Source organism: Convolutriloba macropyga, chromosome 4 (assembly GCF_964194025.1).
Source record: "Convolutriloba macropyga chromosome 4, txConMacr16.3, whole genome shotgun sequence".
NCBI lineage: Eukaryota > Metazoa > Xenacoelomorpha > Acoela > Convolutidae > Convolutriloba > Convolutriloba macropyga.
The window spans coordinates 1,832,640-1,849,080 of NC_134471.1; the positions used below are offsets into that span (position 1 = coordinate 1,832,640).

A 16,441-nucleotide genomic window follows, 5' to 3' on the forward strand; every position below is an offset into this window, starting at 1 on the left:
ATCTATGATCGAAAAAACAACTATGATCAGATTATGACTCGTCCAAATTGGCTCAAGCGTTCATAACTTCCTTCAGTTATTTTTATGATCAGACTTTGACTAGCTCATTTTTTGGTGTGTTTTTAGCTCGTTTATAATTATTAGTAGCATTTCGCCCACTCAAGTTGTTTACGATCAGAAATCGCCAAATCATAGTGTGGTTCATTCAAATGACAGTATGATCAGACTTTAGACAGACGTTGGATAGTACTCTCGGCCGTCTATTTTTGAACGCATCGCACCCCCATGTCTTCTTGATGGTCAGTTCATACGTAATTGTGAATTGGAACTTCGACCTGAGTTGATCAAGTCTATTGTTTAAGTGTTGTTGTTTAAGGTCGTCTCGTAACTCCTAACACGAGCAGATACGCTCTGTCTTCTCGTGCCAGCAGCACCGACCGTTTCCTGGACTCCAAATATGGCGAAGTAGAACCGGCACCGTTTCTCGAAAAGGGTTCCAACTTCGAAGACCTCCTTGACAGTGAGAACACCTTCAACGTATCTCAGAACTTCTTCTCGGCTTCTGAGGGTTCCCTACTTGACGATGATTCCGCGACTGCGGATTCCAGACCTTCCACAACTACCCGTCGGAACCAGGAGCGCGTGACACGTCTGAAAGATCATAGTTCCTCGGCAGAACCCACGAACCGAGCCGACTCATTAAACGCTCGGTTTTTCCCGAACAACAACTTTAACCAGAACCGAGCGAGGAGTAGCTCAAATGACGGCCTGCTTCGGCAGGTAAGCTCGGCTCAGAGCCGAATTAGAAGCACGACAGTTAAAACTGCCGAGAGCTTTGGTAGTGGACGAGGCTTGAATGATCATAAGTACCACAAAAGTGAGTGTGACTTGATTGACGATTGCGAGTGTCGAACAATTCCGAGGTTGAAAAAGGAGGCCAGGACTAGGACAGTCGGAAACGTCTGCAATCAAAGTGGTCCAAAAATGAGTCATTTTCCAGAGTTCTTCAACGAGCAACTTCCCAAGTCAAAATCGACTTCAGGTGAGATTATGGTAGAATTTGGTCAATATTCGAATTGATATAGAAATCCTTCCGTATCTTATTCCGAGGTTGAGGCACTGAGCCAAAGTAACCCATGATTAGGCCCATTTCAAAGGCACATGTAGCTTTCTCAGACCAAAATTACGGGGGCCGGTTGGCCACAAACGGAGGATTTTCCGGGGACGAGGTTTCAATGCTAAAAATTGCTGAAAAATGTAATAAGACTTGCGCTGAATGTGGCGAATGGTTGCATGAATTGCAGTTTTTAGCGTTGAATGCAGTGAATGCGGTGAAAACAAAAATTTGGCGCTAAAAATTGCTAATCTTACAAAAATTCACCTCTTTCATCGCATTTATCGCCATTTAACAATCTCTTGACCAATTCTTGCAGTAATTATGTCCACCAGAGTCTTAAAACCAAAAAAGGAATTATCGAAGGAAAGATTTGTTTCTGAACGCTTGCCTCTGAAAATTGTAAAGATCGTGCTAATAAGCGCCGAACTGTTTTAATTCAATGTGGGGGGATTTTTTCAGGAAGTATTTTCCTCAAGCAAGTGGTTGAACCCTCAAAAGCGTTCGCTTACCTCACCAGCATTGAGACCCTGGCCGACGCAAGCGACAACAACGCTTCCAGCGACAAGCTCGGATCCCACGGAAAGATACAGGACAAACTGTACGAGCCACTCTGTCAAAACTGCGGATTAAAAGGCCACTCGATTCTAAAATGTGACAAGATTTCACGCGTTGACAAGTTGTATGACGTCATCATGTTGGGTGACAGGGTGACAATTACCCACAATGAGCCCAACTATGTTCGATCTCAGAAGAATAAGCTTCCACGGTGCTATCATTGCGGACTCAAAGGTCAATTTCATAGACATACATACCTTCCAACCCAACCCCCCCCCCCCACAACTTTTGATTTGTTTTCATAACCGTTAAATGACCAAACTAAAGCTTCTTTCTTACACAAACAAATTTTTGAATAGCATAATAAGAGGGGGGACTATATCTATCGCACATTTTATTAAGGTTCTTTTTTGATTTTTACCATTCTCAAAGCATTATATCTAGAAAAGTTTCCTGGTTGCAAAGGATTCCTTTCCTTTTAAGGACATCGTTCCCGGAGTTGCAGCAAACTTGCCCCGCAGGCTAAGGCTGAGCTGGACCCGTTCGAAACGAACGACCCACAGTTCAACGCCTTCACTATCCCTCGCTCCTCGCGACGCGCCAGATCCGAGGTCCGGTCGGCATACGAAGACGCCGGCTTCTCAATTCCAGCTCCCGACTACAGCATCAGCAACAACTCTGGACTTTTATCACCTATGAGCACAGACACCGCTCTAACATTCAGTAACCACAGTACCATGACCTCTCATCATTTGAGACCTTACGATGACGGGCGATCATCTGGTTATCATAACCAGTTTAGCACTAATACTACAAGTAGTATTAAGACGCCCAATGTTGACGTGTTCTGTTCTGACGTGGATTATGGCTATGACTCATCTGGGGTGGGGTTTGCCAGGCCAATCAGCATGTTTGAAACGACGATGCCGCCACAGAGACCGGCTGGTCTGCATATCAATGGAAACGCCACTGATACAGGTTAGTACAAAGTCATTTTGCCCAACTCAAGCTCCACAAATGGAGGCTACGAAAGAGTACCCATTGTTATGACAGAACAGTAGAAGTATTCAAATGCCTTTTTATTTGATTACTTAAACAAAACCGAAACTTTTAGTTTTCTTAAACTAGTTTAAGCTTTTAGTTTAAGAAAAAAATAATGCTTGATTTTCCGTGTTGAGAAAATGCGACTAAATCGACGCAAGAAGCGTCGTTTTTTGTCGACTTTTGTCAATTTCGTCGGTTTTTATGTGGGAACTGTCAATTATTGTCGTTTGTGTCGGTATTGTTGGTATTTGGTATAAGAAGTGTCGAAGAGCGTAGTTTTTGTCGGTATCGTCGTATGTAAGAAGTGTCGATCATTGTCGTTTGTCGATATTGTCAGTTCAATTTGATTTAAATACAAAAGAAGTATGGTGAAGCTGCCTGAGATGTGGTGCAGTGGAGCAGAAGGTGGTTAGTAGTATAGGCCCGTACCTTGGTCTACGACTAATCCAGCGCTGTAACATTAAATTTTTCATTCTGATTTTTTGCCTGACACTTGTTCTGTTCATGTCAGTTTTGGGAATTTATAGTCTGTTTTAAAAGATGACTCATTAGGGCATGATTTTGTTTATATGAATTTTATCTGAGCAGCAATAAAGCGCGGCTGAATTTTATCGGGGCATTATTATAAGGCGGCTGAAATTTAGCGGCACATGAATAAAAAGCGGCTGACTTTCATCTAGGCATGAACCGAAGGCGACGGATTTGCATCTGTGCAGCATAATTATAATTGCTCGCCCGTATTATTTACTTAAGTGTTCTCTCAAGTGGCAATTAAAACGCGCTCTACTCTATACTCATGACTACAGTTTGTTACTCAAAACTGCGTTTACATGCGCTATGATGACTCTGACTCTAGTAAAAAGCATCAACGGAAAATATCTAGCTAAATGTGGAAAAAAGTGAAAAATATGAATTAAATTGAATTGAAAGTGAATTAAATGAATTGAATGAATGAATGAATTGAAGAGTTTCACTTTGAAGTGAATGAATTGAGTTTGAGTTTCACTTTCACAGGTCACTTTCACAGGTCACTTTTACAGGTCACTTTCACAGGTCACTTTCACTTTTAAACTCTCCTCGCCATTCTCTGTATTCTCCCCGGTGCACGTACGTGACCTTGTCATCAATGAGTCTTCAGTTGCAGCCGGGAAAAGTTGCTGCAGAGGCTTCACTGAAGTCTGAATAAGTGAAGAGGAAGACTCGTAAATCTCCATCTTCATCAGCAGAGGCCCTCAGAGTTACGAAAGGTTGCAAGCAAAGTAAAATTGACCTGAAACAAAGGAAAGCGAGCCGGCCGATACTGAAAACAAACAAAATACACTTGAATACATGACAGCTTCATGAAAGCTTGTAGGGTCGAGTCCGGACAAGGACTGTCCAGTTTGTAGCATTTTTAGAACGGCAAAAACCGACCATTCTTACGTTTAAATACCGACGAATCAAAACGACAAAAAAACGTAAGGAAAAAAGTCTGCAAATGAAAGCACAAATGATCTGATGAACGCACCAAAGCTGCGACATTAACGCACGGATAGTCTCATGAATGCAGGAAAAACCGGTGAACGAACGAAAAACGGGACAAGACTGCACGAACACTCTGACAAAAAGAAGAAAATCTGGTGAACCCACGAAAATCTGGACATGAACCCAAGAAAGTTTGGTGAACGCACGGAGTTCTTGACATAGAAATCTTCTGTCTGGAATAGTCCGGACATGAAATAGACACTTTCCGTCTGGGACGCTCTGGACATATTGGTTTTCGTTCTGGGACCTGAACTTCGGATGTGATGTCTCGTTGCTCAATTTTAAACGTAGAACCAAATTCTGTGTCAATGACACAGTGTTGTGGATGAAATGTAAAATTTTACTCCTAAATGTGGCCAAATTTCTCTTGCTTCAATGCAGTTTCCTCATAATCTGAACACCAAACTTTTGCAATCAGTTTTGTCAAAACGATTTGGTTAACCAACTTCTAGGGCAAAATCATAAGCGATTAATGTTACTTGTCGAAAAATATTTATACAAAGATATTTTTGCAATTTCAACCCCCAAAAGATAATTTAGATACACTGATTCCAAAAAAGAGCCATTTGTTTAAAATTGCAACTTCGTCGAATTAATCGATACCAAATAATATTGGTAGAAACAAAGACTAGAAGAATGGAAACAAAATTGCAAAATGATAACAAGAATTATTGTTTTTTCTGTGCTAGGCACAGAATGTTCCCACATTTGTACATGAAAGCATAATATGTATCAAATCAATATATCGGAAATTTAATTGCAAGCTATTCATAGTCGTAATACTCTGTTTCAGAAATGCCAAATTGTCAAAACTAAAACATTTTTTGTCAACAATTGTCATAACTATTTCGATTATATGACTTACAATATCAACGGAACAAAATTGTCCCAATTATTCTCAAACGTATTCATGCAAGTTTGCAAGATCCCTTGAACTTCGATTTGGTCAAACAGAAGAAATTGATAGTATATCCGAGTCAAAGAGAATTGGGGAGTTGCATAAATCAGCGCCAAAAGCTGGACATGAATGCACGAATAGTGTGACGAAAGCACGAAACTCTGGTGAACCCACGAAAGTCTGGACATGAACGCACAAAAACTTGGTGATTGCATGGAGGTCTGGCCTTAGAAATTTTCTGTCTGGGATAGTCTGGACATGACATAGACACTTTCCATCTGATTTTTTAGACACACTGTTTCCAAAAAGGGGTCATTTGTTTAAAAGTGCACTTTCATCGGATTAATCAGTTCCAAAATGTATTGGTAGAAACAAAGACAAGAAGAATGAAAACAAAATTGAGAAAGTATAACCAGAATTATCGTTTGTTGTGTGCTAGGCAAAGACTGTTCCCACATTCGTACTTGAGAGCATAATATGCATCAAATCAATATAGCTGAAGTATGATTTCAAGCTATTCTTAGTTGTAATACTTTGTTTCAGAAATGCCAAATAGTCGAAACTAAAACATTTTTTTCTTCAATAATTGTCAAAAATATTTCGATTATGTGAAATGCAAAATCAACGGAACGAAATTGTCCCCGTTTATTCTCAAACGTATTCATGCAAGCTCGCAACATCCCTTATACTTTGATTTCGTCAAACGGAAGAATTTAATTGTATATACAAGTCAAAACGAGTTTAGGGAGTTGATTAAATAAACTCAAAAGCAGTTTAAATGAATCAATTTAGTTGAGAAATTCATAAACATACGTCCTGAAACACAATTCAGGTATAGAATAGCAACAAAAAGCATATGTGACTAACTGGTTGATTTCATGACTACTGACTTGTTCTGCAAACCATAGAGCAGATGGGATTTGAGAAGGAATTGTTCCATTATCCATTTGAAACCTGTGGCTTTAAATTCATCTTAAAACAAGTTAATACACAGATTAGGCTAAAACCCCTAATGACGCACCCACACAACGTGATAAATTAGTTGTGAAAAAAATGGAGAGCTGACCAAAAAAGCAAATACATTTTGGTTTTCCAGAACAGGCAGCCTCTCACTTAATCCAAGACCACCAAATTTTGCTCACTTTTGAAAAGAACACACAATATTAAAATATATAGCAGGAAATTTGCAAATGAGAATAATTTAGTACAAACCAGCTTCTTTGAAATCAAATAATAAAGTACTTTAAGAAGTTGTAATAGTTTCAAGCCGTTTTTTTGGTCTTAACACTCCGAGAAAGAATGTTTCATAACTATATGAGCATCAAATCCGAAAAATTCAATTTCTAAATTCAATCAAATTTGATGGAACCATAAGCTACGTACCAGAACGGTCAAGGGAAGAAGTTAGGTTACTAGCGAGCAATTCAGACCTCATTATATATATTGGTAAAATTCGCTTACTAAAAAGTTACGATAAAAAGACTGAAAAAAAGAGACGGAACAGTTGAAGGCTGAGTGGTTTTAAAGTATTTTAATTTGAAACTGAAAAAGATGCAAAATGGAGTAAAAATGCCAAAAAATTACAAAAAAAATTACTGTTTTGAAAAACGTGTCGTTCCTAAGCAGTTATTCTCCATGAACATATATGAAGATATATATGAAAGCTTCAAAAACTCCTTGTTTCAAAACTAATTGACATCATTAATGATAATCAGGTAAGCCGCTTGAAAGGCCTGTGAGTAGGAGATCTAAAATTTAAAAAAAAATCGAAAGTTTTTTCAAAACAAAAATTTTTGAAGTCAACAAAATTATCATAAGCACAAAAAGTGGTTAGCACAGTTGAAGCTATGCATTAGTGAGTTTTTTTTTGTTGCCTTTTCATAACAGCCTCAAAGAATTTTGATATGGAAAAAAAATAACACTGAAATCAGCGGTAAATCCACGGCAAGTCAAAAACGAATCGCGAAAATCTGATTTCTTTTATCTCAGAAAAAGACGTTTGTGCCCTGAATTTTAATTTGTTCTGTTACCTGTGCTGCCTCAATGTGCTTACCCGTTCTGCTATCTGATGTTATCCCTGAATGTTGACTTTAAGTCCAATTCAAATTAAAGAGTTTCTTTATTAAAAAAATTTCTTGAAATCTATGAAACTGGAACTCAATAATAGCTGACTGAGAACGTGGAGCTGATCCCAACAACTCATTTTCCCTGATGTCCAAGGGATGACACAAATATGCAAAAAAATCATTCGATGCATAAAAGGTGATCAAAATTTTGAAAAATACAAAAATATGGTTTTTTCAAATCTCAAAGCCGTCCAAAAAAGTCTAAAAAGCTGAATTAGTCATTGTTTATTGCCGTTTTTACATGCTAAAAAATTTTACATGCAAAAAAAGTACAAGCTTTCACTCAAATTTTTCTTAGTTTTGCAGGTTTGTTATATATTTATAATTTTTTCTCTTTTCAAACAAATAATTAACAGTTAACCATTAGGTCTAAGGATTTCCTCAAAATTGCGAGTCTTAAAAAATGATTTAAAATAAAGCAAACGTTGAATGAAAAGTTAGGTAACACAAGAGAGGGACGGGCTAAAATTCATAAAAATGTCTAATAATTTGCTACAAAATCGTCGCCAATTTTTTACTCAAAAAATGCTATTTTCTTCGTCTTTCTGGACTATGTGGGTACAAAGGTACCCTCAAAGGTACCCTCGAAAAAACCGCTACTTGTTGTAAATGAGTGAATTTGACTGAAATTTTTTGAAGTTTGATCAAAAATTAGGCTAAATTGCTGGAAATTGTGGGTAGGAAATGTTGAAAATTTTTTCAAAAAAAATTCCTAAAATTGCTCTTTGTAGTGAAAAATAAACGCAGAGAGCTTCAAATTGATACAACCAATGCTAGCGTGGGATGCCCTCAAAAAAGTCAAATATTGTCTAAAGAAATAAAGTGAGGCTAGCATAAAAGTTCTCCAATCTTTTTTTTCGAAAAATATAGGAACAATTAACAAACCTTTCCCGCATTTTCGCAATTATCCACCTAAACTATTATAGGAAATTTTTTTTTCAATTGTTTCAAAAGCTAAAGAGAAGTTTTTATACTTGTAGTTTTCACTTCAGGCATTGATTCGTCTTCTGGAACAGACAAGGCACGGCCACAGAGTTCATCCAAAATTTACTCTGGAATAAAACAGAAACTGACAGCCACCGAGAGTAATCCAAATGTTCTCACATCCTCCAGTAAGGACCAATTCCAAAAACGAAACACAGTCGATTTCGATGATCGCGACAGCGGAATCGGATACGGGGAGACATCTTCCCAGACAAACTTGGAAACGATCCCAAGAACCCCGGTCAACTCCGGGCACAACGTTTTAGGACATAACGAACGACCAATTGATGCTCCGGACATTTTAACCAAGGGAGTCCAGGAGAACCCGGATCAAGCCTCGCCCAGTATTGACAGTGAAAAGTCGGAACCAGGTAGTGACGGTGCTAAATCGAAAGCAGCAAAGCCCAAAAAGAAAAACCCAATTCTTAGAAAGATAGCTTGTATCACTGGCAACAAAAACACAGCACAGTAATTTATAAATTGATGATGGTTGTCTCGTTTCAATTGCTAGATATTAATTAAACGCTCTCATTTAGATCTTTGGAAAATTGTTATTTATCAAAAGCTTTATTTAAAGTGAATTACAAATGGAATTATGAATCTATCACTTTGTTATGTTTTTTTTCCACGTCCAATAATGCGAGAGGTTGTAAATAGAAGGAAAAGATTCAATCCAGTTTTGTCGGAACTTTGGTCACTCTACCTTATAAGGCCAGTGCTTCTGGAGTTTATTATGTATGAAACCAGACCAATATCTGGAAAAGTTATCTCGTCAGCAATTATCAGATACCGAATAGCCAGACTTGTGAAGCTACATACGGCAACCAATTTGTGACGCATGATTGGGTCTTACAATATATAATTTTTCGCGTTTATTATCTAGTTCGATAAGAATTTTCGCTTGCACGCAAATTTTCAGCGTGTGAGATCTGATGATAAGATCGCAAAAATTTTGAGCCAACTTGTTGCTCAGCACTGATGTAATTTTATGCAATCAATTGGAAATTTAAATAAAGCTCTAAAAGTTGTAATTGGTAATCTTTTTTGAGGTTTTTTATTAAAATTTTGTACGAGATTTTTGAGTAATTAAGATACTGTTTGAACACACAAATTTAACCTTTAACTCCTTAAAAAAATCTTAAACAATCAAAAATGTCTCACAAAGTTCAAATGAAAAAAAAACAAATTCAACCTCAAGAAAAATTTTACCAGTTACAGATTTCAAGTGCTTAACTTTTTATTTGATTGTATAAAATTAAACCAGTGCTGAGCAACAAAATGTTTAAACACATGGAATGACTGCTGAATAGGTTTTCCATAAAAACCATTTTCTTCAAAAAATTAACTGAATGATGTTATTTGAAGACAATTAGCCTTGATAGCATTAGCCTTGATGAAACAGACCTCAATATACCATTTAAGAAAACACTAATTTTTTGATGGCCCGACTAATTAAGTTATTAGCAATTGATTAATATTCTTCTTTATACAAATATATAGTGAAAGATCTTAAAAAATTCAAACGTTTTGATAAATATCTGATGAAATTGAACACTATTTGGATTACAAATTGTTAACATACATGAACTGATAAAGATTATTTTAGGTCTAATATAACAAAATTTCCTGAGCAAAATAAGGAATAGGTTCCCAACCAAATCAATTGAAAATCTCAAAAGAAATGCTCGCAAATTCTTTGAGACATTTTGCCGAATTTTTTTTTTGTTTTCTCTGACGCGCCAAAAAACAAATCATGAAAAACATAGCGATAATTCACTCTGCAAGATATCTTCTTACAACTGATATTAAATTGATTTGATTTTCATTAAAAAAATTCTCAAGAATAGGCTTGAAGATGATCAAATCTTTGGAAACAGATTCTTCGAGAACTTTTTCAAACAATTCAATAGTTTACGATAAACGAATTAGGCGCTATCAACTAGACTTTCTAAAAAAAATTCAAATGAAAAGAAAACAAAATTGGTCTTGCTGAATTTTCTCCCGAAGAAAGTCTGGTAGATGCAAATGTCTGCCGAAAAAACTATTCCTGGTGCCAAAAAGTATTTTGTAACCAGTCTAACTCTCAATAATCTGGGAGCATTTGCTTTTGCTTAATTGGTGCATATTTGTGGAGAACAACGACTTTTACGATTGAAATTGTAAATAATGAAAAATTGGTTCCTTTTTTACTGAAAAGAAGCCTAAGTAAATTTGGGAGTTTAGAAAGCATATTTTTTATCTTTTATCATGGTCTTCTTCTAAAATAAAAACGGTAGCAAATATATTTTTTCGATTAGAAGTCGTCTACATTATGAAAAGATGCAGAGAAAAATAGAAAAAATTGCAAGATTTTTGGTCCTGATTACAGCAAACAATTTAATCCAATAATCAAAAACTCAAAAGGTTTTAAAAAACTGGTTTATAATACCATGAAACAGTTTACAATTACGTTAAAGTCTGCTGAGCATTTCATGTATCTATTCTGTACGCTCCCACCCCTCCAATTAATGTTTTGCATCCCACGTACAATTTCTGTTATGTTAATAGCAAATAATTATGTGAAAAATGACACTAAGTTGAGGAGGGCTACAGAATAGAACCCATTTCAATTTATCCAGTGAATTTTCGATGTGTCCTGTTACTGGAATAAGGGTTCATTACTTTTACTTGTTCCGACCCTCTTGAGGGGGGAGGAACAATATACTCAAATGGGTTTTCTTTGTTCAGACAATTTTGACCGATCGATATATTCATCGCATGGAGTTTTAAGAGGTATCATTAAAAAGCCCCTCCAGTGTAGAAATTGGAATTAAAATGATTTTTTGAATTTCGTATTATACAGGGAATAATCGATAGTTGAAGTTGGTGAATAATTAACCGATTTCCGATGTTTTTATTCACGCTTTCCGGAATTTCGCCTAAAATTTTGTCCAATTACTAAAAATTGTTACCAATAGTACCGTTAATTTTATTTTTAGAGACAGAAAATGTAGTATTCACAATTTTCATTTGAATTTTCTTGCATGAAAATTTGGCTAAATTTTTCAAAATTCAGCCTCTTTCCTCAAAAATTTCCCGAATTAAGCTTCTTTAGTCCACCTTGATTAAATTTGCCCGAAGTACACACCCCAAAAACGCCAAACACAATCCTTCTGAACTACCAAGACAGCTAGTTTTATTTACATTTCCATTGAGGGTAGACTAGAACCAAAATTTTGCTGTTTTTTGCTAACTTGTCTCTATGGTAATCAAAAACGCAGCATTTTTTATCTTTTAACTAACAAATGATCTAGATCGAACGCATTCAAAACAATTGACAGCTCTAAAAGGACGAACAGCAGTAGCGGGGTTGGATTTGGTACAATTTTGGATTGTTACAATCGAAAAATTATTCGGATTGTAATCCGTCGGTCTTTTCTTAAAAAAAATTAAGAGCTTTTTATGTTAATATAAGAACGAAACAATTCACTTCAAAGCTCACTGTTGATAGGTCTAAATGGCTTTCTAGGCAGTTCCAATTTATTGTATCTATTATTTTTACTCAAAAGATTTTGGTCGTTTTAACTTCTAAAATTGCTTTTTAAATGAAAAATTGTTTATTGAACTTTGCCTCAATTTTTTTCTTAATTTGTTCAACTGATAGAATAGTTCAGCGTAGAAAGAAATGTAAATCCTCCCCTTCTTTCTACTGAATTTTTTTTTTGCGGTTTTTTGCGGTTCTACTTAAAATTTTTTGCGGTTTTACGCGTTAAGTTAGATCTTTCTGGATTTTATACTACTCGATATCACATTTTTTTTTGGTTTTTAGGTATTGGACAATTTTTGACGCTTTTTCCTCGTTTTTCACATTATCACATTACTTACAAATCAAATATTGCATTGTTGGCGTTCAGAACAAGACGCAATTGAACATATAAAGTCTTGAAAGGCATATCATATGGTTTTAACGGCACCGACACCACTTTCTCGAAGATTTTAAATTTATTTTTTACAATTGTCTTCAATTGTTGTTCTTACTTTGTCTTTTTAGTCATATGAAACTACCTGGACATGACAGCTCTCATTGGCATTCCATGAAGGAATAAATGAGCCTTTGTTTTGATTTGAGTGGCCTTCATGACTTTGAAAACAATTATTTTCTAGAATTAAAAAATTCATTTTAACGTTCTTTAACTTCTCATTTTTTGTTGTTATCTGTCTATTTATTACCTAGTCTTGTTAATTACTGGTAAAATATGACATTGTTGTCGAGGGAAGGTGCAACTGTACATAATTTAATGTTTTTTCTTAAAGTCGTTATGAATTTACTGAATTCGACACGGGTTTTTCTCACAAAAAGTAATCTAATTTTTAATTTTTGTCTATTTTTAGCGCTTTTTTTGTAGACGTAGGAAATATTCTTACTTATGAAAGGTCTCAAGCGCTTCTTTCGCACGAATAGACGAGCCTACTTAATTGTTTCTTTTTGTAGCTAATGACTTTCATGACTTTGAAAATAATTGTTTTCGAAAGAAACAAGTGCTAAATAATTTTGCCCTTTTTCTCGTTTTACTCCATAATGAGAAGGCCGATACCACAATTTTGGCGTTCGAGGAAAGCTCATTTGAGGGGCCAAATATGGCTTTGCAGCTTCGACAGTGTCTTCTTGCAAGTTTTAATTGAACTTCTTTTTGTTGTCTCTTTTTGTTGTTCTTTCTGTAACCACTCAAAAATTGATTTTTTACTTGTCTTAATTCCCTTCCGTAGAGGCGTGTGTGATCAAAGACATATTGGATGTTTTCAATTGCCATCTAACGTTTTCTTTTCTTTGAAATTAACTGTTTTTAGAAATTTAAGCCAATTTGTTTTTTGTTCTTTTTTGTCTAATTGTTAAAGAGCCTTTTCATTGAGTGGTCAGCTATCTGTTCTTGTAAAATACAAGTTATTCTGTTTAATTTCACCTTTATCCGACGCTATTTTGAGCTTGTTAGAAAGTTTTTTTGAAAAAATGGACATAAATTTTGGGTGTAATTAATGTTAGTTGTTATGGTTGGTTGATTTTGTTGTTTGTCTTGACTTGCTTTCTTAATAATGACTGATCTCATGAATCTAATGCAACATTTTTTTACTCCACTGAGTTATTTGCGTTGGAGGCGATCTTTGTTCATACACATCCAATACTTGAATTTTTGGGGTTTTCTATCTCTAGACATTTATTCCAAAAATGTGTATGAGCGGGGTCGGAACTTTACGTGCGAACGCACATTACCGAACCTCCTTGTTTTAATTTACTGAGACCTCGTTATGCTCACTTGATTCACTTCAAGATGAATACATATAAACAATTTTTAAATCAGAGCGCTTCTCAAAATTTTTAGAAGGTTGCGCTTACATTTTATTGATTTCAAAAAGATTTAGAGTTCATTTTAATCTTTCATTAAAAAAAACAAGAAACCGGAACCTTACGTTCATTTAAGTTGATATTATTAGTTGAATTCAATGCCAAAATTTTCCAATTTTCAAAATAATTTTGGGTAAATCAAGATAATCAAAATACATTGGGACGAATTGGAAATCCACAATTTTCACTAAACTTTGATTGAACTAAACTTCACAACTGTAAGTTATCTTCATAATATTAGAAGAGTGTACATGAAATCAACTGCAATTAATCACAATTTTAACTCCTTCTCCTTTCAGTGCAGCCTCAAAAGCTAGAACTGACTCTGATAACTCAAATCGATGTGTGATCAACTTTTTGATATCAATCTTCCCTGACGCGACCAAACTTAGCGCAGTTGGATAACAATTAGCGTATCGGAAAACTCCTCAAATATCAACTTCTTTCACTGAAGACGTAATCATAGGCAGGGTTACGTCATCATTTGGCGCCATTCCAACTAGAGCCATTTTGCCGCCTGCACGAATTGCGTATAACCCAGTTCGAACACTACTTTGGGCACCTGAACACTCGATTACACGATTTGGGCGCTTGTTTCCAAATAAGGCAATTATTTTTTCAGAAGCTTCCATGTCTGATAGACCTCGTACGTTTAAAACGTTGTCAGCTCCACACTCTGAGGCAAATTGGAGGCGTTTGTCGTCAATATCGGTACAAATAACCTAAATTACAGCATATTTTGTGCGCTCTCTCGAATTCACAGCCAATATCGGATCTATTCTGCTTCGGTCCCGTGTTTTTATGCCTCCAATTACATTTTGTGTTGTTATAAAGCACAGTTGTTATTAGTTAATTTGAAAAAAAATAACACGTGCCTGATGTGGGTGGGGCCCGTAAAAATTATAGGCCCAATAAGCCGAGGGGCAAAATAGATTCCAAATACTTGGGAAATTCTACAGGTCACGGTCTTTTTTCTAGATTGAAGGCATGCAAAGTTGTAACAAATCAAAATTGAGCCTTCTTTACTATTATAGCCTCACGCAGAACGAGATTGAATAAGCATAGAAGACAAAGACATCACTTGCTTTTGAGAAAATAAACCGGCCGGGTCTCGTGCGCATAAATGGCATGTCGGCTTTCTCGTGATAACCCCCCCCCCTCCCCCCTCCGCCCCTCACCCCTTTTTTAGCAACCGTAAATGTGATCATAAGGGGGAAGGGATAAAAATTCATGTGCGCGATTCTTCAACAGTTCAAATTAGAAACTGATCTTACTTGACTGGCACCTGCAGCTTTGGCAACCATCAAGTTAACCAGCCCTATTGGTCCAGCACCACAAATCAAAACAACGTCACCAAAAGTAACCCCAGCACGCTTATTGGCCTGGACTCCAACTGCTAATGGTTCCAAAAGCGCACCCTCCTCCAGAGTCACGTGATCAGGTAATTTGAAGCAAAATGCGGCTTCATGGCAATGGTATTGACGTAGAGATCCATGGTAAGGTGGAGTCGCGAGGAACTCGATATCTGGACAGAGGTTGTAAACTCCACTGACGCAGAACTCGCATCGTCCGCAAGGCACTCCAGGTTCTATTGCAACTCGGTCACCCACTTGAAGGTTTTTCACACCTGAGCCAACCTAAAATGACGTTCAAATTGGAATTATTCTCATGAATGAGATTTGAAGCGCGACGTAAATCGACTTTTACTTTTTAGTTAATCAAAATTTATTTAAAAATATTTTGCAAAAAATTTTTAAAAGAACTACGAGGAGCTTTAAATCCTGTACACGCCTGATGATATTATTGACAACCTATATCAATGAATTTATTAATGACATACTATTTCCTGCAATATTAAGGCCCCAACGTGAGTGTGATTATATCCTAACCCCCCCCCGGCCTGCCCGTCCGCCCGCCCATTACCCGTGCACTTGCTACTTTTACACGACTACTCAATTATGTGTCATCATATCAAAAATTCGTCAAGGGGAAAAATAATTTTTTTACCTTAATAACAGTTCCAGAAGATTCGTGTCCCAAAATCATGGGTTCTTTCACAATAAAACTGCCAATCTGCATATGTTTCCAATAATGAACGTCAGAGCCACAGATTCCCACAGAACCCATCTGGATGAGAACCTGGGTTTGTTTCGGTTCCGGAATGCCCAAATTCACCATTCTAATCTCGTCTTTCTCCACCAAAAGGGCTGACAAATTGGATTGGGTTCCAGCAATGTTGGGTGCCATGCTTTAAGGTCCTGCAATTATTGTATGTCCAAATTTTAATATAGCAAATAACCAGACTTGAAATGGAACTACAAGAAATCCGACATTATGCGAACAACCATTTCTTGTTGATGTCTATATGAATTTATTAGATAAAATTGACAACCATAATATCTTATTTGCTGAGTTTTATGGGCAAATACCGCATTTCTGATAACTTTCAGCTCCAACTAAAATTATTTGCAAAACATTTGTAACTAACCTTGTCATATGTGAGACTTATGATTAGCTCAAATTGATCGGCATAACGCTAATAGATTCAAATTAAACAATATAAAATAAATAACATTTTTCTATTATATGTCATCAATCAATAGTTGAAGACCATTATCGAGATAAATAACTTGTTTTAAGCAAAAAGGACAGTTCAAACAGCTAAATGAACATTTAGAAGCGAATAAATAAAAATGTTGAAATGTTTACGAACATTTTGAGGTCACTTATCAATTGTTTGATCTCAAAGTGAGAAATAATGATGTTTTGTCTAGCATTACCCAATTGTATTTTGAATTCCAAAATTGCCATCC

General features: G+C 36.2%; 2 protein-coding genes across 2 annotated transcripts in view; one reads left to right on the forward strand and one right to left on the reverse strand.

Annotated features, from left to right (window-relative positions):
* The window catches only part of LOC142337402 (uncharacterized), a 162,173-nt gene extending 153,310 nt beyond the window's left edge, over positions 1–8,863 (forward strand). The window contains exons 3-6 of the mRNA XM_075386576.1: positions 377–1,042; positions 1,577–1,906; positions 2,156–2,650; positions 8,257–8,863. Coding sequence (XP_075242691.1) covers positions 377–1,042; positions 1,577–1,906; positions 2,156–2,650; positions 8,257–8,720 — 1,955 coding nt within the window. The 3' untranslated portion in view covers positions 8,721–8,863. The remainder of the gene's footprint in view (positions 1–376; positions 1,043–1,576; positions 1,907–2,155; positions 2,651–8,256) is intronic.
* A 4,859-nt stretch (positions 8,864–13,722) lies between these two features.
* Positions 13,723–16,102, reverse strand: LOC142337403 (sorbitol dehydrogenase-like). Its single transcript, XM_075386577.1, has 3 exons — positions 15,636–16,102; positions 14,903–15,265; positions 13,723–14,350 (listed from the first exon to the last, which is right to left on the reverse strand). The coding sequence occupies exons 1-3, from the start codon at positions 15,873–15,875 to the stop codon at positions 14,057–14,059; spliced, it is 897 nt and encodes a 298-aa protein (XP_075242692.1). The 5' UTR covers positions 15,876–16,102; the 3' UTR covers positions 13,723–14,056.
* Positions 16,103–16,441: the final 339 nt, after the last annotated feature.